The 27,196-nt window shown below is 38.8% G+C and overlaps 2 protein-coding genes and 1 non-coding gene across 3 annotated transcripts in view; all 3 read left to right on the forward strand.

Moving 5' to 3' along the window:
• mei-9 (DNA repair endonuclease XPF mei-9) overlaps positions 1–20,074 on the forward strand; it is a 28,420-nt gene extending 8,346 nt beyond the window's left edge. Inside the window, exons 2-19 of the mRNA XM_080282933.1 lie at positions 2,467–2,584; positions 2,909–3,088; positions 3,635–3,732; positions 5,128–5,210; positions 6,070–6,222; positions 6,820–6,909; positions 9,175–9,347; positions 9,978–10,187; positions 10,834–10,843; positions 11,116–11,256; positions 12,044–12,448; positions 12,837–12,938; positions 13,733–13,867; positions 14,852–15,094; positions 16,226–16,399; positions 17,091–17,237; positions 17,942–18,037; positions 18,554–20,074. Of these exons, the coding sequence (XP_080139059.1) occupies positions 2,517–2,584; positions 2,909–3,088; positions 3,635–3,732; positions 5,128–5,210; positions 6,070–6,222; positions 6,820–6,909; positions 9,175–9,347; positions 9,978–10,187; positions 10,834–10,843; positions 11,116–11,256; positions 12,044–12,448; positions 12,837–12,938; positions 13,733–13,867; positions 14,852–15,094; positions 16,226–16,399; positions 17,091–17,237; positions 17,942–18,037; positions 18,554–18,799 (2,754 nt within the window). The 5' untranslated portion in view covers positions 2,467–2,516 and the 3' untranslated portion in view covers positions 18,800–20,074. The remainder of the gene's footprint in view (positions 1–2,466; positions 2,585–2,908; positions 3,089–3,634; positions 3,733–5,127; positions 5,211–6,069; positions 6,223–6,819; positions 6,910–9,174; positions 9,348–9,977; positions 10,188–10,833; positions 10,844–11,115; positions 11,257–12,043; positions 12,449–12,836; positions 12,939–13,732; positions 13,868–14,851; positions 15,095–16,225; positions 16,400–17,090; positions 17,238–17,941; positions 18,038–18,553) is intronic.
• On the forward strand, positions 3,859–3,977 carry LOC145413299 (5S ribosomal RNA). Its single transcript, XR_013899699.1, has one exon. It is a non-coding gene; the product is annotated as a 5S ribosomal RNA (ribosomal RNA).
• Positions 20,075–23,023: 2,949 nt separating the features above from the next.
• Klc (kinesin light chain) overlaps positions 23,024–27,196 on the forward strand; it is a 93,245-nt gene continuing 89,072 nt past the window's right edge. The window contains exons 1-2 of the mRNA XM_080282918.1: positions 23,024–23,102; positions 24,755–24,808. The gene's annotated coding sequence lies outside the window, so the exon portion shown is untranslated. The remainder of the gene's footprint in view (positions 23,103–24,754; positions 24,809–27,196) is intronic.

Genomic DNA, 27,196 nt, shown 5'->3' on the forward strand with positions numbered 1-27,196 from the left:
AAATTGAGGAAAGTCTTAATTTTGAAGACATGAACTATAAAACCACCAATTTCACACAGAAACCACGGCTCGTGGCCACCTGCCACTTGGACTTTTACGATAGGTTGATTCAGCTCCATAGTCAATCCATCACAATTCCGTCCTCCCTCCTAACCTAACATGACAACCTAACCAAAGAGAATCTAACGATCCAACCAAACCAAACTGAATTTAACAACAACTAATTTGAACCAGGTGGGTAAACTCATTGCCCTCTGAGATGCTACCATTGACGTAAACAAACCTAATTCTGTGCTCTTGTATTATGTGCTATTTTTGCAGAATTTTGGGGGCCACGAATGAATTATGCAATCTTTATCAACATGAATGATATTTCCACAGAATCTGGGTGTTGTAAGTTAATTCCCAATTATGAAAAATAATCCATCAAAATTTTTATTGTTTGTTAATGGGAGCTCACCTGCAGTTTGCCCCATATTGTATTTATATTCTCAGTGAATTATGATCTTAAATAAACAAATATCAATAGTACAGAAAGGAGTTTGTGGGAGAGGGTGGTGAAGGAGAAGGTGGAGAATGACATTAGGTGTGGTGTAGATTTGGTTTTGTTAGGATAGATTAGTTTTAAATGGTTAAGGTTAAGTTTGGCAACCTAGGAATGAGTAATTTGTGGTAGAAATGAAGGTCAGAATCAGACTGGTAAAAATTTTAATACACATGTTGCCATATGCCATTTTGGCCTCTTTGGAGTATAGGGGCCTGAGGCTAGGCTGCCATCTTTCTAATTGGGTAGGAAACCACCCTATGTCCCTGTTAGCATTTACATGATAGACTGGCTATGGTACTTCATGGCCTGGAACCATAGTATGGAAGCCACTGCACATTCTGACCCTGACCTTAAAAAAAAAGAAAGAAAAATAAAAGACTGAATTAGGAATCTTTATAATTTTCCCTTGCAGATGCTTCATGCACTAATATGCAATTAAGGGAAAGAGGGGATTCTCCAGCTCTTCACTGTCATGTAGAAGAGCTTAAGGAAATCTAGATCTTATCCATTCAATTGTGGAAGTTACTAAGCCTGTATGAAATTGTTGTTTGAAGGTAGTACAGATAAAGAGAAATATGACATTGAACTGATGGAGTTAATGAGCTTTTACTGTACTGTACTTCATACTTGGGGGAATATTTATAGGTTCTACAATAATAAATGATACCAGTATATCACCATACAGTATGCCTATATGAAAATGAATTTAATAATTTTGAGAATACAGTACTTTGGGTATGTCTCTCTCTAGCCGTCCCTTTATCACGATTCCACACACTGTTTAGTTATAACAGGCAATACCAAATTAGTACTGTACAGTATACCTCTTTTGGGTTAAGTACAGGCACTCAAGTTTGAGTTGATAATTGACCTGTATTACTGTATTTGATAATAAATACGGTACTGTATTTTTGGTTACCCCTAGGTGATTTGAACTAGTGTACACAAGCAAGGCCATCACTTTGACTGGTGTATTCCACCCTTAGAATCTAATTGCTGTACCTTTAGAAAAAAAAAAAAAAATCTAAGCATTTCTGTCATGGTTCAGTGTCAACCCCTCTGCTCGTAGCTCACAGCTTTTCCTTACAGTTTCTCACCTTTCTTCTCACCCCTCTTCATGATATATCTCCCTCTCTGTAGGGTTATCATGTGTAGTTTGTCCAAGTTTAAATTTGTTTCATTATTAAACTCCTGATGAAGTAGTACCAGTAGTTGGATTCTTCATTTAAGCATGTTCATGCTTCATTTGAAAGTCGTTTTTTTATTTTATTTTACTTCCAGACACAAAAACATGTTTCAGTTAGGGTTGTTTAACTTAAAAGTACAGCAGCTACCATAGCATTTCATTAGCACACTTCCTCGACTTTGAGTGTGGACTGATTACATGTCTCAGTGTTCCTACCATATCAGCCTCAGTATTTCTTCATTCCTCACATGACAAGCAAATCTACCGTACTTAATATATAGTAAACTCTTCATAAGTTGAACTGTATAGGGCTCTGGGGTAGTTCGACATACCGAATTTTCCAACTAACCGGAATAATTGCAAAAGAAACTATATACTGTACTAGTCCCCCAATAATCACAAATCATGTGTGATTACTTGTTTATTAACATTAAAATAAAGAAGCATTTATAAAGCAATAAAAATAAACAATAAAAACAATTGGGTGCATGTCATAGGCTAGGATAGGATATGAGGTTGCATAGTTGGAGGGGTGCAATAGTCACTTTATTATGTAAAGTTCAGCACATATTTACTTCACTTTGCAGTCAGTTAAACTGCAATATAACGCTTGGAATAAACTAAACTAAAATGTAGCACTTGGAATATAAGAAGCTAAAATGTAATACTTTGAATAAACACTAAGTCACACCTCGGTCAGAGTTCGACTTACCGGAAATTCTGTTTTCTGCAGGGTTGAGACATTGAGGTTGTACTGTACATTCAGGTTGGAAGCTCACCAGGATGCTGGAGTATGAAAATCAGATGCTGCTTGATCTTCTGCATGAGGATGGCCTCTTAGTGGCAGCGAAGTAAGTGACTACTGGTACCAGGTGATTTGGCCATAAATGGTTTTTGTAGGGAATTTGGTTCAGAAGTATCACAGCACTGTGCAGGTATCCCTCTGTTTAACCCCTGCCAGGCTGATTTATAATAAAGTAGCGTACCTCCTTAGAGTTATTCATGAATTTTGGCATCCAGTAGGGGGTCTGTTATGAATATGGAGGGACCAGTGTCTTGAAACTGGTAACAGCCATCTCTTATTACATCCATCAAAATGCATTAGCCAGTGCTAGGACACTGTAATCCATTCAAGGTTTGAATGGGAAAATTAAAATTTTTAATTCCTTTTTCAGGGGTTTAGGTATTGAGAGAATCCTGGAGAGTTTAATTATCACCTACAATGACCCCGGCAACCTTGTCATTGTGATTGGCACAACCCCACGTGAGGAGGAGTACCTGTTGGCGCAGCTGGAGAGCCAAGGTGTCTCCCCACTGCCTCGCTGTATAACATCAGACTGCCCTGTTAATGAACGGTGAGCTAGGCATTGAACCAATTTTACTCTAACTTATACAACAGAGTCAGTTCATCTTAGGTTCCATTGAATTTACTTCATGTGTAGGTCATGCCCTAAGCAAGTTTTGGTTTAAAATAGTTTAAAATTTGAGGTTGAAGTACCTTATATTTGATGCACAGTCTTTTGCAGCTCTGTTGGAAGAAACTGTGGTTGTAAAAAAATAAAAAATAAATAAATAAACAAATAAACAGCAGATTGTTTAAAATAACTGCACCAGTATGAGCTATGGTTGGAATCTTGAGTTTTATTTTTTTGATAAGGAATGTATTTTATTTAAGGCAGAATTTTATTTAAATACATATTTTTCTCATTTGATTTTTTTATGTCAGATTTATATTTAAATACAGTACATATTTTTCTTTACTGATTTTTAAAATTTGAAATCAGATTGTTATTTATTATTATTATTATTTTTATTATTATTATTATTATGATATTTATGTGCCCAGTATTAAAAATGCATATACTGTATATTCTTTGTATATTTTTTCCTTATTTTAACAGATCCCAGATCTACCAGCAAGGGGGGGTGATGTTCATAACCACTAGGATTATGGTGATGGATTTGCTGATGGAAAGAGCTCCTGTGGATCTTATCACAGGTCATACTGCCGTTTTCTTTTTTTCTAATTTTGATATATAAAGACTGATGCTTTTTCCCAGTACAGTTAGTTGTTACAGGGTAACCATATTTTGTAGTTCACATTTACCATCCACAACATCATTATGCCAACGGCCATACCACGTTGAGTACACCGCTTCCCGTCCGATCAGCGAAGTTAAGCAACGTTGGGTCTGGTTAGTACCTGGATGGGTGACCGCCTGGGAACACCAGATGCTGTTGGCATCCCTACGTGTCAAGTGGGGTTGGTGGAGGATTAGTGCCCCTCCCTGTAAAACAGTTAACTCTAAGCCCTTGGCCACCCCATTTGGGATACATGGCATCTGGCAATGAATGAAAAAAAAAAATGAACATCATAATTCCAGCACTGTCCCACTCATTTTATTTTAGACGGGGAGCCATTGAAATTTGTAAAATTACTGGGTTATTCAAGGAAGAGGGATGCTGCTGAAATTTGGAAATAATAGGATACCATATACAAGAACTCTTACCCAGAACCTTTTGCTTATGCATTTTTGAAACACTGATAGTCAAGAGGAAAACAAGCCCAAGTATGGATTGCATACTGTACTTGGATGTCTTTTTTTGGGGGGGGAGGGGAGGAAGGGGGGAACAGGGCCACCCCATGCTTGATGGTGAGTCAGACAGTAGGTAGTTACGAAATTTTTCCATACCTGTGTACAGTATTTATTTTCATTTATGAACTGAATCTTTGCATGATTAACTTGTGATTATTGGTAAAATGGAAAATTGTATACTGCTTATATTTCTGATCGTGGCAAAACAGAATCTTCATAATATTATATTGTGATATCTGTTAATACTGCCATGATTAAGTGATTTTAGATAGGGGAATCTGGGGGACCCTTAACTCGGCCAAAAACCCCGGTTATATGGTTACTACCCAGCTTAGTACAGTAAATGGTTTCCTGGGTACAGGAAACCATTTGGCATGTCACTCAGTGTAGAGACCACGAGGATTCCCTACATTAAGTGGATGATGGGTACCCCCATCCACCATAATCAGATACATTTATGTGAAGCTACAGAATGTGATGAATGTTTTTGGAGTATCAGATAGAGCCAGGATTCCGCGGGCTTGAATGGTGTGCGAATGGAAGCGTGGCCCATTGGATTGGGAAAACTGTGTCTTTCTGGACATTGCAACTCATCACCCTGCCCTAAGGTGGGAAGGGTCTGGATGATAATGATGGTGATGATATGTCAGTTTTCTTTTAAACATAGACAAACAGAGTCTTTATATTATCAGTTTGTGTTGGTGAGTTAAAGAACATTTCTATGCCGTATATTTTTCTTTTCATGCAAAACAGAACCGTTATAGTATTACGTTGTGATGATATGGTATCTCTTGTAGGTATGATTGTGTGCAGAGCTCACAAGATCCTGGAGTCTTGTCAGGAGGCGTTCATCCTCAGACTGTATCGACAGAAGAACAAGGTCTGTGTTATCCCTCAGTCCTTCATGAACATTCTCATGCTGTTGATGAATTGTATATTTTATCTTTGCTACCTCTGGATAGTTATACTTAACTTAGGATAGGCATTTCAATCTTGAATGGCTTGATGTAACCTTCATTAGCACCTTCACAAATATGGCACTCTCCTGAGCAGAGTAAAACTCTGGAAGCAGTAGTAATAGTGTAATAATATTAATATTACAGTAATAATAGTGGTTATAATAGTAATCATCATCATCATCAACATAGTAATAATAATGATATTAATAATAATAATAATCCATCCCTTGGGTGTAGTAATAATAATGATAATAATAATAATAATAATGATAATAATAATAAGAATAATAATAATCCATCCCTTGGGTGGGAAAGGAGGTCCGAATGATGATGATGATAATAATAATAATAATAATAATAATAATAATAATAATAATCATCCATCCATCCATCGATCATCCAATCCCACACCGCCCCATGAGGAGCGTAGGAGCCCGGGGCTAGGCAGTTGGTCTCGACATTTAAGATGAGAATGAATAATAATAATAATAATAATGATGATGATGATGATGATGATGTGCACTATAATAAGAATAAGAATATTAAAAAGAAGACATATTGTAGTCATGGTATTAATAGTGGCAGCTACAGTATTTTGAAATGGGGTTCGTAGATACCATAGCATCAGTAACAGTGATAACATTTGTATGCTAGTATTTATTCTTAATAGCCAGTTTTCCTTGTAGACATTTTGTTTCTGGATCCTTCCCACCCCATTCATTAGTAGAAAGTATGGTTGGAATAATGGTTATAAGAGTATTCACAGCATTGTCTTTCCAGACAGGATTTGTGAAAGCACTGACAAGCAGCCCACTGTCTTTTACTGCTGGGTTCTGTCACATCGAGCGTGTCATGCGTAACCTCTTTGTCAAGAAGTTATATCTGTGGCCTCGTTTCCACATGGATATCAGCGCTTGTCTGGAGCAGCGGAAGGTTCGTATTGTGGAACTTTTTTATTTTTTTTTTTTATTTTTTTTTTTTAATGGCTGTGACTGGTGTCAGGGAGGGATGCCTTCAAGTGGTAGTGATGGTATTACCAGGTGGCTTTGCTGCCAGGTTACAAAGATGCTCCTCTGCTCCTTCCCTGTTCCTTGAGAGGAGGAGGATAGACTGCAGAAGAACAGCTTGAGGCTACAGCGTACCAGGATCACATTCATGTGAGCCCTGTACCAAAACAACAGTGGCAGTCTCTGTGTCTTCACAGTCAATAAATGATGGTTATACAGTACAAGAGGATTAATGTGGGTGTTACCTCAGAGTTTGCATAATAGATAATACGTCTGCTGTTATTGGTGATTGCCTCTAAGTTCACAGATGGCTACCTGTACAGTACATAATGTGTGTCAGGATTGTTGATTTGGGTGTTACCTCCAAGTTTGCACAAAAGATAATGTATATACTGGGAATGGAGGTATAGATTATAGGGAATTGCTATTGTGGGTGTTTCATACATTTATATATATTCATCATCATCATCATCATCATCATATGGACCTCCTATATATTATTTATTTACTATTTGTCTTACAGCCAGATGTGGTAGAGATACACCTGAGTATGACAACAGCCATGCGACAGATCCAGATGGCTCTTCTTGATCTCATTACATCGACAGTTCAGGTCAGTCTCATTATGTCAGCGTTGCTGTTGTTGTTGGTGTAGCCACAGACTGATCTTGTGCTGGACTGCAGGAAACCAGCCAATTCATTGTGGCACTGCCAGAGATCTTTTATTAAGGTTATGTTGAAGAATTGTCTGTATGAAAATGAGGTGGATAAAGCAAGTAAGGTATCAGCAGTGCTTGGTTAAACACATCTCCCTCATCTCCCTTCCTGTCCACTGAAAGGAGAATGGTAGGCAGCAGCAATGGTACAATGCCATGCTGTCGGAGAGACACTTTTCAGGTACAGTATGTTGTACATTTCTGGAAAAGGTTGTCTTATACCTGCAACTCTTGTTATGCCAGGGATGTATTCCAGATATCATAACTTTTTCTAGACAGAACATACTTGAAACTGAGAGAAACAGACAATACAGTTTTATAGATAGCAGTGAAACGTTAACAAGCATTAACATCCATCCGTCATCCAGTCCTACATTGCCCCATGAGGAGCATAGGAGCCCGGGGCTAGGCAGTTGGTTCCGACATTTAAGATGAGAGTGACCAGCCTCACTCATCCCTGAGTGGCATTACATGAGCAGTCAACCCCAACCAATCTGATCCAATTGGAGCTCAATAATTACCCACTAAACCACCAGGCGCCAAAATTTGGTTATATGGTTACCACCCAGCATAGTAAATGGTTTCCTGGTGTACAGGAAACCATTTGACTTGTCGCTCAGTGTAGAGTCACTCACAGGTAGAAGGAAGAGGAAAGAAAGACAAAAGAGGGAGTATGAAGTTACCCTTAGGCAGAAGGAAAAGGAAAGAATAAAGGAAAGAAAGACAGAAGAGGATGGAAGGAAAGAAGGATGGAGGAGAGGAAAGGGCAGACACCCGACAGCAGCACTATATGCATTAACACCATTAATTATTGTAAAAAAAAAAAAAAAAAAAAAAAAAGTCTTCAGAATAATCTTGTCTAATAAGGACTTCCCATTTTGGAAACTGGTAGTCTTTATATTGGAATATTGCTGGAGAAATAAATGAATATTACTACCTTTTTTTATACCGTAGTTTTGTCGTGCACTGTGTCAATCACCTCTATTTAATTTTCTCTGTTTCGTTTGTTATGTATGGTTGCAGAGTTTTGTTGTTACCAATTCTGCAGGTAAAGTTTGCATTGTATATGAATAATGTCACTTTTTATAATTGAAAGGTGCAAACATGCCTTGACTGGTAGTGAATTCCTCTGAGAAACAAAAGGTTAATACTGTATTATTGTTATCATTATTATTATTATCTGGCTATAGATGATAGATTATCTATTATTTATTATTCTTATTAGGGCAGTGGATGTTGGAGCAGCTTTAATTAGAGTGGACAACGCCTTGGAAACTCTCTGTACCGTTGTTTGCAGATGATACTGTATTGTTAAGGGAAGACAAAGGGGAACTGCAAGGCTTGGTGAATGAGATTGCAGGAGTGTGCAAGAAACAGAATCTAGAGGTGAATGTAGGGAAGAGTAAAGTTATTGTCTTCAAGAGAAATGAAGTCACTGGATGTACAGCGATAATGGATGATGAGGAAATGGAAAATGTAATTGCATTTAAGTACTTGGGTAGTATAATGAGAAAGGATGGAAGTTTGGAGGGTGAAGTGCTTGAAGGGGTACAGCAAGGAAGAAAGGTTGCTGGTACTTTGAAGGCAGTCATAAGAAACATGTAAGTGAGCATGGAAGTAAAAAAGTGGCTGCATGACAGTATTGTGGTACCATCTCTTAGTGTATGGAAGTGAAGCTTGGGACTTGTTGGAAGGACATTAAGTCAAGAGTGAGGGAAGTGGAAATTAATTATTTGAGAGGAGCATGTGGAGTTACATGGAGAGACAGACTGACAAATAAGGAAGTGAAGGAGCATTTTGGTGTGGATGTGGATGTGACAGAAAGTGTGAGGAGAAATACATTGAGGTGGTTTGGCCATGTGGAGAGGATGGAGAGGGAGAGACTAGTGAGGAGAGTGTAGGTGATGTGAGTGAAGTGGAGGGTGGTAGGGGGAGGCCAAGGATGAGATGGAGGGATGGAGTGGAGAGGTATATAAGAGAGGGGGGTGTGAACTGGGAATGTGGCAGTGAAATGGCTGGGGACTGGGCAACATGGAGGCAGTTTGTTTGTGGCCACCATTTACAGGATTAAGGTGTCTGGAAATAGATAGATAGATTATTATTAATATCTTTATTATTGTTATTATCATTATCATTATAAATTGGTATCTTTATATCTACAGGAGCTACGACGATCCAACAGCACTATTGACACGGATGAATTCTGTCCAGAAAATGCTATATCTAAATCCTTTGAGAAGATTCTGAATATGCAGTTAGAGCCCATATGGCACCAGCTGTCCCTGCGCACCAAGCAGCTGGTGGCCGATATCAAGGTGTTGAGGACCATCTTAGAGTGAGTCAAGTCTGATTAACCTGTTAAATTTTTAGTTTATCCACATTGCTGCCAGGTGATATCGTTCAGTTTAGTAGTGTCCTCTGCTAGTGAAGGGGTTTCTGATTGCTTTATTTAACCTCCGGTACTGTACATTGTGATTTTTAGGAAAATAAGAACAGTTGGTTGCTGTGATTCTGCTAGTACAAATTTATTCACCTTAACTTGGTAAAAATCTTTTTCTTATTTCAGCTTACTTTACTCAGCTGTGACTCCACATCCTGTCTATAGCACTTCGTCATACACAGCACCATTTCTTTGGGTTAATCTCATGTTACATCTCAGCGTAATAGATGGAGAGATGACAGTTTTAGGCTAAATTTATGTGAACAGAGTATGGTCTCCAACTGGCCAATACACAGCTTCTGGTCTTACGTTTCCATGTTTCCATGCAGTTTGCATGATTAACCCTTTCATTGTTGTTGTCTTATTTATCCTTCATTTGAATACTGTTATTCATCTTTTGAGAAACTATGAACTACACCTGGAGGTTAGGTTAGCCAGACTAGAGTACAACACACAACTGTTTCATCATGGGGCTGTTCGGCCAAACTGCCTAGGGAACAACTACTACTGCTACTGTTTCATCAGGTACCTAACTCAGTACGACTGCGTCACTTTCTACAACCTAGTATCGTCACTAAGAACTACTGAGAAGGCTATACAGAGCGCAGGGTGGATGCTGCTGAACTCAGCTGAATCACTCTTCGTCAACGCTAAACTGCGAGTGTTTGGCAGTGCAAAAAGTCCAACCAAAAAGGCTGGGGAGGAGGGTTGCACAACTAATAAAGTCAAACAAGAGTTTCTCGGTGAGTGAAAATATCTTATTTGATAAGTGACTTAGGGTGAATTCTTAGCTGCAGCATTACTCCAGTATTTAATCTCACTGGTTAAGTTAATCAAATTCTGTACAGTACTTTGCTGTAAAATAAAAAAATATCCTGTACATTTGAACCATGTCTTATGAGAGGACAGACATCTTATGATCACAACCTGCTAGTGGTGCCTAAATCTCTTACCCTTAATAATTGTGATTATTATACTGTACTCATTTTACTTTAATTTGGTCTAAAATGATCATGTCTCATTCTCTAATGCTGAGCTATAGCAAGAGATTAATACTAGAATATGATGCTAGTCACAAAGAAGTGTTATACAAAGGCTGTAGAACTACAGCACTGTCGTATTCTGCCACTGAGCTACGTAAAATAGGCTGCAAAAAGGTGAACATCTGGGCCAGTTAAGGTAAAAGTAAACATGATAACTCAGTCATCATCATCAATCATTATGTAATACAGTGTTGACCCAGAGGGGCGTAGGAGCCTAAGGGTAGGCAGGTTTGTCCTAACATTAAAAATGAGAGTGGCCAGCCTCACTCATCCCTGAGTGGCATTAAGTGAGCAGTAAACCTCAACCACCTCTTGGATATAAACCTGCAATAGCTCAGTTTGACTGGAGTGCCTTAATTACCCACTAAACCACCAGGTGCCATAATTTGGTTGTATGGTCACCACCCAGCATTGTAAATGGTTTCCTTGTGTACAGGAAAGCATTTGGCATGTCACTTAGTGTAGAGTCACTCGTAGACAGAAGGAAGAGGAAAGTATGAAGGAAAGAAGGAAGAGAGGAAAGGGCAGGCACCCAAGAGCAATACTACATTGAGTGAACATGATAATTGACAGTGATAATTCTTGAGTTACCACATCCTTACTTCAGTTACATTACAGAGCCGGACCTGGAGGTAAACCCCAAGTGGGTGGCATTATCAGAGGTGCTGGATGAGGTGCGTTTGGAAGCGAGTGAGAGCAAGAGGATGGAGCGCTGTCTGGTGGTGACACAGGATGACCGCACTGCACACCAGCTGAATGAGGTACGGATAGTAAGCCTTGTTATATATTGCCATTTTGATATCCATTTTTAAATCAAGTCTACAGTAAATTGCAAAAAAGATAACCAGTTTAAATCCATTACAGTACTATCTGGGAGAGTGATTGCAGTAACCAGAGACCCCCAGTTCACTGTTCCAGCTGTGTGAAAAAAGCTACAGAATTTGGAACATATCCATGAGATGTAATGATAACCACCTGTAAAACCTGTGTCATATAGTTTTTTCTTCTTCGCAATGCCTGGTGATCTAGTGGTTTATTATGCAAGTTAGAATGATGGCAGTGTCATATTTGGATCAATAAGAATCTCCTAGAGATGATTGGAGGTTGTTGTTTCAAGCAAATGCCTCCAGGGGCATAAATTAATCTTGTTTCATTTTGTACGATTTTGTAAATGCATGCATATGTCAGCCATATTCATTGGGCAACAGCTGTCCCTGCTACTTGATCTCTAGGAGCTGCCTCCATATTTGTATTAAATCAGTTATCAAAGAGTAAGAATTTCTCGATTGAAATTATAGTTTTTGTTGCTGGTAGTAGTCAGGTATAAGGTAATACTGTATAGAGGGTTTAACTGTGCTGTGACTTGTGTTCTGTGGATCAAATTCCAGAGGTGATTGGAGGTTTTTCTGTCTTGTAAAATGCTACCAGGGACATAGTTTAGTCTTATACCCTTAGATGTTCTGAATGAAATCAGTCAAACCTTGGGCCCCTACACTCCAGAGGAGTAACATGCAATTGGCAGTTGTAGTTTTTAAAAATGATTTTCAGTACCTGGTGGATGGAGCACAGAAAACCTTGCGGAGGATCTTCTACCGCACTGTTGGTGTGAAGTTGGGCATCCAGCCACCACAGTCCTTCCTGCGAGACCTTAGCCAAGCACAGAGTAGGAGGAAAGAGTGGGGGAACAAGAGAAATGGTGATGAAATACAGCGTGGGGCAAAGGACAAAGGCAAGAAAGGGAAGAAGATGAAAAAAGAAACTGACGAGAAAAAGGATAAAAAAGTAACATCCAATGAAGATGAAAAGGATGAAGTAACATTGACACAGATTACAAAAAAATATGCCTTTGTTGGTCAGGATAAGGATGAGGATGATCATAATGAAACTGAGGAAGAGAAAGCCATGAAGGGAAGACTGTTATCCTCTCCACTGATATTGGTGCAGTCTGTAAGGGTAAGAAGTTAATAACAATGTTTTCTAATGTTGATAATTAAGTAAATCTGTTTTGCATCTACTGAGAATGACCAGAAATGTATTACACTCAAAATCAGTGGGTAGTTGCAATCTTTTTTTGGTAAGTTGTTTATTAACCCCTTTCATTAAATGATGCATTCAGTCTTCTTTTTGATGCTGTATTAGCCACTGTATTTTTGCATAGAGACTACACAGTTTAAAAAAAAATTAGCAAACTGAGATAGTGCAAATTGAAAAAACTTTGTGATGTAAAGTGATGTGGAGGTGTGTGGCATGTAGGAGGGCTTCTAGGCCAGGGACTGAATGAATATCAGGTCTCTATCCAATATTTAAAAAAGAAAAAAAAAGTAAGATAAAATATTTTCAGAGTGTGGGTGACCCTTTTATGATGCCGAGACTGTTAGCGGAGATCCAGCCTAAGTATATTGTGATGTATGACTCTGACCTCACTTTCATCAGACAGCTGGAGGTAATGACACAACATCTTGCATTTTTTTTTTTTTTGTCATATTGTTTACTGACTGAAAGTTGTGAAGGCTTTAATGAAGAGTGTATGGTTCATTTTGCTGACTGCAGTATATCATCACCACCACCACCGACACTGGGAATTTTTCTTAATGTTGTTCTATATGAAAATTTTTGAAGGCATGATTTTTTTTTACCCTTCCACAAAAGAAACCTTCCAATGCTGGTGGTCTGGTGGGTTAAGGCACTCCAACTGGATGTGGTTCGTACAAGTTTCTATGCGAGGGATGATTGGAGTTTATTACTCACATACTATGAGTCAGGGGTGAACATCTAGTCTCCCTTGCTTCAAATATTTGGACTGAACTTCCCTAGCCCATGGCCTCTGCATTCCTGATTGGGTAATAAAAGACTGGATGATGAATGTATAGATGGTTGATAGATGTAAGGCTGATTTTGCTGGGCACTGTTAATAGTTTTTTCTACAGAATTTTTAAGCTGTCCTTATCTCAGTTTTTTATTCTGCCTATACAGTACATTGAGTCGTCATTTTTTGCCAACTGTGTGTTCCAGAATATCGCATCATTTTCCAGACAACCAGTTCTGTAAATTGGGAGAAACTGGCAAATCAGCCTGATAAGTAGCAGTGGAAGTTTTACAGGCACTTTTCATTTATTTAGTAGGAACTTAGAAAAAAAAAGTGGGGTTATTAAAAAAAAAAAAAAGGATATAACAAGGCCTTAGTGTATTCATTAATTTAATACTGGAAGTGCATGATGTATTGTTGATGTGTTGCAGGTGTGGCAGGCATGTCACGGTGAGCAGGTGCGTGTATACCTGTTGGTGTACAAGGGGACAACTGAGGAGCAGGTCTACCTCACCAATGTCAAGCGTGAGAAGGACGCCTTTGAGTACCTCATCAAGGAGAAGGCGGTGAGGACTCGTTCATTGATTAACACCTTCATGTCAGTGGCATATATATCTCTCTTGTTTATCTTAGTATAGGTTCTTTAAACTGGTTGATGAAGTGAGGATTGGTTGATTGGCCCCATCCATCCAGTGACATACTCTCTGTCACATTCATGCTACTCCCAAATATGGTAATTTGTTCATGATAGTGTAGATTTTGAAGTGGTGGGAGCAGTGAAGTGTGCATGATGGATTTATTTCTTCGGTTTTATAATGTATTTTTATGGCATTCTTGCAACTTTTTGACAATTTATTTCACCCTATTATAGATTTTTCATACTTCTGGGATTAGATGTAGTCCCCATTAACCCCATCATCATAAGCATAAGATTGACCCTATCAGATACGTTTATGTGAAGCTACAAAATGTGGTAAATGTTTTTAGCATATCCGATAGAGCCAGGATTCCGGGGGCTTGAATGATGAGTGAATGGAAGCATGGCCCATTGGATTGGGCAGATTTGGGCTGTCTGGACATTGCTACTCCTCACCCTGCCCTAGGGCAGGAAAGGAGGTCTGGATGATGATGATGATGATGATGAAGATGATAAGCATGCTCTCCTAAGCTGAATAAAATTACCTGGTTGTTAAAGCACCTAATTGTTAATGGTTGGTGACACTGAAATTGGGGAATTGTTCAGGAAACAGGTATCCTTCATGTATATATTCATTTGCATTTGCAGTATGTGGTTTTGTTTAGATTTGTTCATTTAATCTATATACAGGAGACAGTATAGTGTATACTGAATATTGGCTTTATTAACTATATGTTTGACTTGTATACCTTATGGTCATGGGCATCTATGGTGCTTTGACTATGTAGGGCTAATATAAACTAAGTAATACTGTCCTGGTATTCTGTGTATTCATGCATTTTAGTATTGCTTTGGAATATATTTTACTGCAGCTGTGTCTTATTCCCTGACCTGACCTCATATGAACCCTTAGACAATGGTGATCCCAGAGTACGGTGATGGCAAGACCGGTGACCACCCTGACCTGATCCGAGACCACCGTAAGGCCAGTGAAATAAATGACCAGGAAACCCAACAAAACACAAGGAAAGGAGGACAAACTGAGGAGACACCTGCACCCAACCCCAGAATAATTGTTGATCTTCGAGAGTTTCGCAGTGAACTCCCAGCACTGCTGCACAAGAGGGGCATTGATATTGACCCTGTGACAATTGAGGCAGGTGTTGATAAGATTATTTTCAGTTTTCTTCGTAATATTGTTCATTTTGTTACTTTTCTGTGATTGTCACTGGTAACCCCTTTAGCACATTGGCATTAATTGCTTTTGTTCTGGCTACCACCATATGGTTTTATTCAGTGTAGGAAAGCCCATTTCAGTAAAAAAAAAAAAAAAAAAAAAAAAAAAAATCCCCTTTAACCACAGACATACATTACAGCCATCCATCCATCCATCATCCAATCCTACATGAGGAGCGTAGGAGCCTGGGGCTAGGCAAGTTGGTCCTGACATTTAAGATGAGAGTGCCAGCCTCACACATCCGTGAGTGGCATTACATGAGCAATAAACCCCAACCACTCCTTGGATGTAAACCTACACTGGCTCAATCCAGTTAGAGTGCCTTAATTACCCACTAAACCACCAGGCGTCATAGTTTGATTATATGGTTACCATCCAGCATAGTAAATGCTGGTGTGCAGGAAACCATTTGGCTTGTCACTCAGTGTAGAGTCACCCATAGACAGAAGGAAGAGGAAAGTATGAAAGAAAGAAAGACTGAAGAGGAAGGTAAGAAAGAAAGAAGGAAGAAAGAGAGAAAAGGGCAGTTACCCGAGAGCAGCACTACATTGAGTGAGTGGATGGTGAGTCCCCACCTACCACTTAGACAGCAGTGATTATTCAGGTTGTTCTGTTAAATTTATTATGACAGTTCTTTGTTTGGAAGCAGTGCCTTTTTTTTTTTTGAGTATGCACTAGCTTTAGTGCAAGGTTACAAAAACTGCTGTATTGTCATAGCACAGTCCATTTTAGTATGTGGCTGTTATTATTGTGTTTGAATGTTCATAGCGCTGTAAATCAAAATCACCATCATCATCCTGACCTCTTTTTCCCACTCAAAGATGGGATGAGGTAGGATCCAGAAAACAAGAAAAATAGAAAACATGATAGAGAACTAATCAACAGCATCCCAAATAAGATGTGTTGCACACCATTCACTGACTATTCAAGTCCTTGAGATCCTGAATCCACCTCATTGGCATAATCCACCACACATATACACTTTGTATTACCTGTCAGATAGATATGGTTCAATGAAACAACAGATACTGTAATTATTAATTCTCACAGGTTGGTGACTATATCCTGACGCCAGACATCTGTGTTGAGCGGAAGAGCCTCAGTGACTTGATTGGCTCCCTGAACTCCGGTCGTCTCTTCAACCAGGCTCAGGCTATGACCAGATACTACAAGAGGCCAATATTGCTCATTGAGTTTGACCAGAACAAGCCATTTCACTTACAGGTACAAATATATATTTTTAAGATACTGTGCTCCTTTTAGTATTGCATAGTTGGAGCTTTATCACAGTAATCTTTAAAATATATAAAGATGCAAAGAATTGTGCTGCTTTATACATTTATTCACCCATCTTACAAGTTTCATAATTCTTCTCCCCATCTCAGAGGCAAAATCATCCATACAACCTCATTTTTCTTTATTAGATTTGCTTCACAGATGCTTATAGGAGAGTCATTCCATCAGCTGCCAAAGCTAACTTGATACATAGTAACTCCTCAGTATAAACTGCCTTTTTTGATGTTCTCATTAACAGTACCATCCAGTCCACAAAATAGCCACAGAAAGATTGCTTGTTAAAGTTATATTGCTTTGATTTGCCAGTTCTTCCATGTTACAGGCCCAGTTTTATGGATAATGTTGTGATATTTTGCAACACTTCATAGACTTATAATGACTGTTCATCCCTTGTACCACCATACATTCTTCTTTAGCAGAGAAAAGTCAAAGCAAAATGTCTGTGATAGACTGGAAAACATCTTTTTCTCTATCAAATGCCAGAGGGCTGAATCCTTGAAGTGGTTGCCTTAAACAAACTGCCTCCCTGTCACCCATTCCTCTGTCATCAGAGTGTCCTCCCTCCAGCTTATACTTCTATCACTGAGAAACTTACACTCTGGTAATGATTGGGACCCAGGGCCGGTACTATCTGTCCAGTGATGGTTCTTCTTCATCGAAGGATGTGGCAGCCAAATTACAGCTCCTCACCCTTCACTTCCCTCATATGAGACTGCTGTGGTGCCCCTCACCATATGCCTCAGCAGAGATATTCCACATGCTCAAGGTATGATCTGCACTTAATTCCTTCAGTCTGGTGATGTTTTTTATTTATACATATTCTTTCTGTATCCACTGTAATGGGGAGGCACTAGTATGAATGGATGGTGGAACTGTCCAGTTATATATTCATCAGTTACCTCCTTATCCCCAGAAAGGAGGTAGGTAGATTACAGAAGAAAGTTTTGGTGTGCAATCCACTGGGTTCACATTCATAAGAGCCCAGGGTTGCAGCTATTTTTTTTTTTTTAGTTAATGGTTAATTTGGGGAAAAAAAAAAAAAAATCATGTTAGTGGATTGAAGTGGATGAATCTTCTGCACTATGGTAGCCTGGTCTCAGGCTACTCTCAAAGAGAGTACAGTAATGTGGAATGGTTAATATTTCTTTTTTCTCAGGGTACCATGTCATTTGAAGAGTATGTGCAGTGGTATGTTTTTGTGGGCCTGGATGTCAGTCCTGGTACTTACTTAGGAAAAAAGGTACAACCCTCTCTCTGTGTATCTCCATACATGTTTTATCCGGTTTGTTTTACTTTTTTTTCTTGCCATCTTTGCTTTCCTACACATTTACTTGAATATATTAAGCCATTTTCTTATAGTGTATGTACCTGCATTCTTAGCACAGAGGCATAATGGGTTGTTGTTGGGGTTTAGTATGTTGATAACTTATTGAAACCCATTGATGAGTAATGGCAGATCTCCAATAACAGATGGACAAGGAGGAGCCCAGTGTAGCCCAGGCACAGGCCATTACTGCTGAGACCAACCCAGATGTTGACTCTGATCGTTACAACCCTCAAATTAAGGTGAGTTTCCTTCAGTAAAAATAATGATATATGGGTCGTTTGGACTGAAATGAAGAACTATAGACGAGCCAGAAAAAGATGGAATGGTACTGGATATTAGATGTATGTGTATCCATGTTAGCATTTTGTAAGTGGTGAAATATGACAGTGAAAGCTTTCAGTTAAGAATTCAGTGAAAGAGAGTGGATTCTTAGAGTTTTCATGGTAGCCAGTGTGGATGGGGTGTGGGAATATGCTGCTGGAAATAGATGGTGACTGATTAGGAAGATCAATCTTTCTATGTATAGCTATATATAGATGCCTGAAACCTGTATGATGTGACTGAAGACAAATTGCCTCCCTGTCACCATGTCCTCTACCATCAAGCTCTCCTTTCTCCTACTCAGACTCCCCCACTCATATACTCCTCCATACCATCCCTCCATCTACTTAAAAACATGTTTTTTACCCACAGGCACTTCCTGATGTCATGCCTATCTGCTGGAATATTAATTATTTATATATTTTTTCCTACAGGATTTTGTCTCAAAGCTTCCTGGCATAAACACCAAGAACATGTACACACTTCTGAACAAGGTGTCAGATCTATCAGAGCTTCTGGCACTGTCCAAGGAGGCTATGACTGATATCCTAGGCCATGAACGGAATGCTGAGGCACTTCATGCTGCCCTACATCGTACCATGAAGCCACCAGAGCAGACACAGGAGACAAGAAGAGGCGGCAAGTTTACCAAGAGGGGATTAAGAAGGTTTAGGAAGTGAATTGGAAATTAATGCAAGCCATGTTGGCATGGTGGTAAGAATATCATCATCGCATTCAACATCCCAATCTCTTTTTCCCACCCAAGGATGAGATGGGACAGGGTCAGGAGAACAAAGAAAGAGAAAACATTTAAGACCATGCGTTAATGCACCACTGTACAAAACAAAGAAGTGGTTGGCGGGTTTTTCTGTCGTGTAAATGCTGCTAGGGACATAGGTTGGTGTCCTGCTGCTTAAATGATCTGAACTACGGTAACTTAGACTCATGTCCCCTTGCACCCCAGGCCCTCTTTGATCCACACAAGGAAATGAAGGATTGGGTCCTAGGCGTTACTTTTATACGTGTTGCACAAGTACAAAATATCCTTAAAGCAGTAGAGTTCAGGCAGTCATCATTAATAGTAGCATACAGTGTGACCCATTTACAACACTCATCTACCACTCCACCGGGCAGTTTCTTGCATGTTGTGGGGACGTCTCGATCTGCTTTGTCAATGTCTGTCCTGTAATATTTATTCATTTCCTACTCCCACTGTTGCAGCCTTGCCCAACCCAGCAGACCAAGCTGTCCTCACAACACATGGTACCTCTTGGCAAGTTTTTAATGGAGTTTTATTTACAGATTACCCTTTATATGGGAAAAACTGGAATGTGATGGGCTCTGAATGCCATATTGTAACAGTCTGTGAGGTCTCTTATTTTGTTTATGACAGTTTTACTTATACTGTATTTAAATTATCTGTACTTGGAAGTTTAATTAGAATTTTAGCTTGGAATCTCAAAAATGGTCATGCATCCACATTATCATCATCATCATCATCATTGTTATTATCATCATCATCATCATCATGATCATTGTCATCATGATCGTCATTTCCATCATCATCGTCGTCATCACCGCCACCACCACCATTTATCGATCCCACATTCAAATGGGATGGGAAAATCCAGATATGGTTCACCAGTCTCACTGTGGACACAAATCAGAGGTGAAAGGAAACCTCAGGTACTATCTCACTCCATCCTGCACTATAGGGGGTATGAGGCTACTTGCAACACAAATGCTGGTGAAGGGCCTGCCATATCTCTAAACGAGTATAGTGTGTGAGTTTGTAGCTGCCCTTCCTTCACATTTTGTCAACCTTTCATCACAACAGGGGAATACAAGGGGGGCATTCTTTTTCCTTTATTCTCAGGGGTATTGTGACGTCTAAATGATAAAAACTGGTAGCCTGTTAGGACAGCATTAATACAAAAAGAATTTCTGTAACACTAGTGGACTTTTTGGATAGTGTAATAAGTTATTCTGTAACTAAAAATATTTATTAACTTGTTATTAATTACTATTTATTTGTACTGTTGCTTTTCAAAAATGTTTGTAAAGTGTAAATTAATAACCAAAGAAATAAAAGTAGTTCTGAAAGGTGAATTGTTATACTGTACATATAAGTGTGTTTAGCTTTTCATCATCATTTCACTGACACTTTTTTCTCACCCAAGGACAGGATGAGGTAGGAACCAAAAACAAAGAAAATACAGAAGTGAGAGAACCAACAGTATGCCCAGTGAAATGGGCCAGATATCATTCACACATCATTAAAGCCAACAGAATGTTGGCTCCACTTCACAAGCCTGATGTTACATCTGCACTTATTTTTGTGTACAGTATTTTTCTCTAATACATTCACTTCACATACACCAGCATCTTGTAAAACTAAGTATATGTGAAGCTGGAGATTTAATACCTGTATTGTGCTGATGGGAGACTGAGGAAGATTATTCCAAGAACAAGGTGGAATGGAGGGTTTCTGCATATGTGAGTGGAAAGCTTAAAGTTGTAAGCAAGAGGGATTTGAGTGTTGGACAGGCTTTGAAGGATTTTGTTATGGGGATTCTAATGAACTTTGGCCATGAGTATGGAACAAAAGTAAAAAGATTCTAATAAGGTAATGTATTTGGAAAACATTGGAATGAACAAGAGGAATTGAGTTTGACTATACTTGGTGAATGGACAGAGATAAACAAGATATTTATGAATAGTCTGTGGACAGGAAAAAATGATATTAAGAGTACAGGTACTTAATCCTATGATCACACACATATATTTTGCAAGGCAGTGTTCCATGCTTGCGTGGGTCAGGCCATTTTCACCTGATAGCTGATTCCAAGCTGCATGGTCCCCTGAAGCATTCTGATCAAAACCCCAGACATACAGATTCTTTTTTAGAACTTCATCCCACATTTCCCTTGATCTGCCAGCAGAGACTGTGCCTTCCACATTCATGTCTATGCAGTGCATCACCCAGTTATATTTGCATATTCTCTCCAAGTGTACCACCCAGTGCATCACTTCACTATCACAGCGTCAAAGTATATTTTAAAATCTACTCTTGTTCTGTTCCTCAATGTGGCCCTATACATTCACCCTACCATAATATGAAATTCAGATAAAAAGGCCGGTAATAAGTATGTAAGTAATACCAGTGAACAGGAAGATGAAAAATGAAATTATAAACAAAATAGAGGTAGGAGGTGAGGGCAGCTTATGAATGAAAGAGCATCTTAAAATGGACACCTACATAAAATGACAAAGTTGATGCAGGAGGCCCATTTTGCAAGTACTTAATGCTGAATTGGAAAGATCTGATGATTGGTATCAAATTATGAAACAAGCTATTGTTAGCTCCAGCCAGCAAATATGTGAAAATATTGTTCCATTATGCCATGAAAATCAGTGTTACATTAATGGTAAAAAAAAGAAAAAAAAGTGCCAAAAAGCATAAAATTACAGCTGCAGTAGCTTAAGTAATTTGTTATTGAAACAGAAACGGCGTAATTTCAGGTCAGTATATGTAATTGCTTACAAGGCAGATGTAGCAATTCTTAATCTCTACAGCCCAATATGTTGCCCTACATATGCAGAATAAAATCATCTAGCCTTATTCTGAATAAAATATGAAAACCCATGCCCGGGCTGAAGAGGATATTGAGATTGTCTTTAACACCTACAGCCTGGAGTCTTAAGTAAAAAAAAAAAAAAAAAATTGAATTAGCCAGAATTAAATAAAAGACATGCCTAAACTAAAGAGGTCAGTACTTCATCAATAACATCATTTATAACAATTTTGAAATAAATGACATTAAATTCCAGAATGTTCAAGATAGCTTTCAGTAGGCATATCAAAATATAGTATATATTGTGACAAATTATCTTGTGAAAGAGGAAACACCATCCCAGCATACCAGAAATTGCTCTTGCCAGAAACAGCTGTTACAGTAATCTGGTAATAGTACTGCAAAAGAAAGGAGCATGTATGTTACAGCAGGGAAAGAAACTTTCAGAACTAGAAGACTGACAGAGATAATATTCTTGGCCATGTGGAGAGGATGGAGGGTGAGAGACTGACGAGGAGAGTGTATGTGAGTGAGGTGGAGGGGGGGAGAGGAAGGGGGAGGCCGAGGATGAGATGGAGGGATAGAGTGGAGAGGTATATGAGAAAGGGGGATGTGAGATGGGGGCAGGGCAGTGAAATGGCGGGGGACAGGGAGACGTGGAGGCGATTTGTTTGTGGCCACCCCGTATGGGATTAAGGCGTCTGGCAATAGATAGATAGATAGATCTTAATACATGCCTACTGCATTTAATATAAAGGAGCTCTTTTGTCTCTCCTCTTACTCTCCTTACTATCATCTCTTCTGTCCTACCTCCCTTCTCGATATTTCCGTGTTTCTTCGGGCCTTTATTTTCCCTCTACTTCTACCAGGTTGGACAGTTAATAGTTCAAGGGCTTCCCATTGGCGTTCCATATCCTTCACCTAACCTAAAATTACCCATTAGTTTCTGATCATCTTCTGCCGTGGCCTTCCTACTCCTTACTCTACCTTCACATCATAGCATAGTGCCATATGATCTCTGCTATCTGGCATTTAAATTTATCTCACTTCCTCATTCGACATTTAAATGTCCCGCCATTGTGTCAGTCGCCATTATGGTGTGTCACTTTTTAAGTACAAGCTTCAAAAGGTTTATTTTACACTTAAACGCATTAAAATGTTTCAAAATCTTACACATTCTAGGTACTTTTTCATAGTTTCTTCTTAGAATCAGAAAATATAATATTGTTAACCTATCATTAAATGAATAACTCTGAATATTGTCATCCATCACGTGAGCCGGATGTAGAGGAAAGTGTCAGTGGATAATTCTCAGTGAAGGTGGAGGTGGGGCTACTTCCCTATTCAATACTCTTCTTTTCTTCTCGGTTGTGAAGAAGGCATCTTCAGAAGGAGCCTGATATTATAAGTAAGTGAACGTTAGTCATGGTACTTACAGGAAATAAGTGGAACTGGGGAGGATTTGAAGGGTATATACCCTTGAATTCCGGCATTTACCATTGGATAGCCATTTGGAAAGTTCATCTCGTAGTTTATGTTGGTTATTCATAGTCAGGAATCACTCTTATATTAGAAATAGATGCTGCAGCGTACTGAGTGTAAATCTAGGCCTGGGTGGCTGGCTGGAGGGATAAATTTGTACATGAACGTTTAGGAAATAATACGAAAGGATGTAGGAATTTTTGTCAGACCTTTTTGTAGCAAATCCTTGAGCGTACACAAACCAAGATACACACGTCTTTTCTTTATTCTTATTGTGTATTGTGATGAACAGTACTGTATAAGTAAATAATATATATATATATTTTTTTGTTTGGGGGTGCATTGTGGACATTTTTATATGATGCTGATATAGATGCTTTGGGACAATGGCAAAGTTTCCAAGATTTGCCTTGTTTCTGCCTTCATTTTTGAAGATACATAATTGTACCTTCCACCATTATTATGAATGACCAACCTTTCTTGGTAAAAACCAATGAGACCTATTTCTTGTATTACCGTATTATTATTTTTGCTTTATAAAATGGTGCTGGAGAAGAAGAGGAACATAGCCTAACAGTGTAGGTAAACCAGCGACCCTCAGTTCTCTTTCTGTCCCCTAAAAGAGGATAGGGGACTGCAGGAGAAGGGCATCTTTAACTGGGTTCATTTAAAGATGAACCTGGCACCACAATAATTGTAATGGGGGACTCATTAGGAATTTGAGTGTTTGGGTGGAGAAAAATGGCAAGAAAGATGTCATTTTGGACAAATGATGCTGAAACGTAATTCACATGAAAAACACAAGGATGACAGTGGAAATTTAGCCAAACCTTTGATTTACAATAGGAAATTTGAAATAATAATCTTTTCTCACCTAAGTACTATAAATCAAAGCAGACTTTTTTTTTTTTTTTTTTTTTTTTTTTTCAGGTGGGTGGGTGGTGGGAGGGAGAAACATGTTGGAACAGATTATGTATGACTTACCAATAGACTTACCAGTAAAATGCATGGTATGACACTGTATTTTAAGCGTTAACCTAATCAAACCAGTAGTGTTATTATTCACCAATTTACTGTGAAGGTCCAGCAGAAAGTTGATGGTCACCTTGTTATTTTTGTTGCTCATTCATGCTTATACTGTTGATCTTTCATTTATTAGCTTTTTACATTGTGGTGGCTGAACACAGTTTAACCTATCAGACAGTCTCCTTGAATGGGTTGTGGTTTTGTATTGTATAGTTTTTAAAGGCTCCAACATGCTTGCATGTTTCCCTTCAAGACATACCAGTTTAAATCTTTAGGGCTTGCGATGATCAGAATAACATTTGTATTGCATGGAGGTATGATGTAAGCTGCACTGATTGTCATTTGCACCTGAAATATACGGTACCGCAATATGTGTTGTATGACGGGTGAACATTCTTTTGGTGAATCTAGGTATAGAAAAGAAGACCAATGCAGTGTAATGCAATAGATGGCCAGGGCCCAAAGTAATATGACATTAATTTTATTAAGCTGAAAGTAATTTTGATAAGTTGAAAGTAATTTTGATGTTTTATTCCTGTATTTTAATTTCAGCTAATCGTCTTGTCGGTGAGATGTTATCTGCCTGACTGCAAGAGTTTCTGCTTGGTAAGTACTGTACATTTCACTTCATTTTTTGAGTAAACATTCCTTGTGCATGTTGTGCAGTAAGGCATGTAATTTACTTGCCATAGGAAGACTGCTTCTCATTCAGAAATTTAGCTGTTACTGTACAAAGGAGCATTGGTTCCTGCAGACTTTTCTCACATGCTGGTACAGTATATTGGAGTTCAGTACTTGGACGTAAGGGAAAAAAAAAAAAAAGTGCATCAACAAGCAACAGTGCAGTATTGTTGCTGTGTGGGTAAGTTTCATTCTTCATGGTGATATTTTGAAGTAAAATTTATGAAAACAGTACTTTGTCAGTAATCACCGAATTTAATGATCGTCAGTGGCAACCTTGTTTTCCTGATGGCAACTGTCCATGCAGCGTCTCTGTTCAATCCCATAACCATGAGTTAACTTTACTGGACACCATCCTAAGTCTTCTTAGGTGTACCTCATGGTGCATTACCTAACATGTTCACAAATTGAAACACCATAAGAATCTTGATAAATAATAGCATTTTCAGTGAGGGTTATCCTGAGCTTGCTGTGACCCCCCCCACACTGGTATCAACTGTTAGAGCAGATGACTTTACTTCATATTGGTAGGGATTTATGATTTTTGTAGAACTTTATTCTGTATCAGAACTTAAACTCTGTCTGATCATTGATTACCGGTACTTTCCTGGTGCTTGGAGAGAAATTCCTTGATACCAGTAAGCATTGCAAGCAAATGAACCCATTATTGACAGCCTTGTTTCACCAGCCATCTGCATGTTCTTACACATGTAAATCCAGTTGCTAATATAATGTGATGGAATAGTGTAGAGTTGCAAACATAATGGAAGGTGGCTGATGCTATGAAGGCCTTAATATTAAACAGGTCTATGTGGGGGAGTTGCAAGAAGGTTTTAGTGCCCACATTAATGTATGGGTGTTGAGACTGATGTAGCATGTGAATGAAAAGTTGAGGGTGACAGCAGTGAAAATGGAGTTTTTGAGGATTATGTGGGTAGTGCAAGGTGGATAGGATAAAAACTGTGATTTGTGAAAGATGTAAAGAAGTCTGTTTTTATAGTACTGAAGAATGCTTAGATGGTATGGTCTTCTGGAAAAAATGGATAAATAGATAGGTTAGTGAAAGGGGTATATACAAGGAATTAGGAAGTGTAACAAAGTGGGATACTGAAGTTGATGAGGCTAGCAGTTGTAACAGATCATTAGTTGAATAAAATTATATGGAGTAGCACATGAAAAGGGTCTAGTAGCTACCCCCCTTTTATTTTTTCCTGCTTGATAGCTCACAAGGGACCTTATGGCATGTAACGTGAATTGCATCAAGAAAAATACCCCCCACATATGCTGGTGGTTATGCCCTTGAGGGAGAGCCAGGATTGCAGGAGATTTAATGAGTGAATGAATGTCTGGCCCATTTCCCTGGATGTGCAGTATTCTTGCTATACTGTATCATGCTCTTTTTTTTTTTTTTTTTTTTTTTTTTGACACTACCTCACATCATCCCTACTTAAGAAAAAAGGTGAGAAATGATGATAGCACTGTCAGGGAAATATATTGAAGTGCATTGACAATTCCTCGCACTTTGCGGATTGCTAGTGACATGCTGACGAAGTTTGACTCCTTTATGATTTTTTTTCTTTGCAAAGACAGTGAAGCGTAGGTGATACTCCTTGTAGTATCAAGAAAGCCCATCAGTCCATTGAAAAGGATGTGTTTTACTTGTTACTGTGTGATAAATGAAGGCAAACTATTGGAGTACGTCTCCTAGTGAAGGGTTTAAAATTGAAAACGTCTAGTATATACCTAAAATAGAATGATGGTGAGAGGTAGCAATGTCGTAATGAAAAAGTAATCGGTGGCCTCATTGATCACGTTATTGTTATGATTTACAAGGGGAAAGAAAGACTAAACCATTGAAACAAAAATGAAAAATGGGGACTTGTTCTGAAAGGTTAAAAAAAAAAAAAAAAGCTTGCAAGTGTTTTTTACTAGGCAATGAAGGGCATATAAGTCATGGAAATTCATCGTTTTAGTGGAGAATGGGAGGATTAGTGAGTAAAATTCCGACGCCATGATGGGAGGATTAGTGAGTAAAATTCCGACGCCATGATGAGAATGAAAGTATTACAGGTGGTGAACATATCGACCGTGCTCAATCTGTGGAAAAGTTTGTTTCGTTGATCATCGGTAATATCCTCCGATCATCGTAATATCCTTATTCGCCATGGAGCGATAGAAATTTAGTGTTAGCTTTGATATAATTTACCTGGACAGTTTCGGGTGATGCGGGGGGATGATACAAAAGAATAATAGTTTGCACGAGTTATTGATCGGCCGCGTTTGTATGTCACTTGCATCAATACAACCCTTGTG

The sequence above is a fragment of the Coenobita brevimanus genome, chromosome 95, assembly GCF_032717465.1.
Source record: "Coenobita brevimanus isolate Jiangsu-jjx chromosome 95, ASM3271746v2, whole genome shotgun sequence".
NCBI lineage: Eukaryota > Metazoa > Arthropoda > Malacostraca > Decapoda > Coenobitidae > Coenobita > Coenobita brevimanus.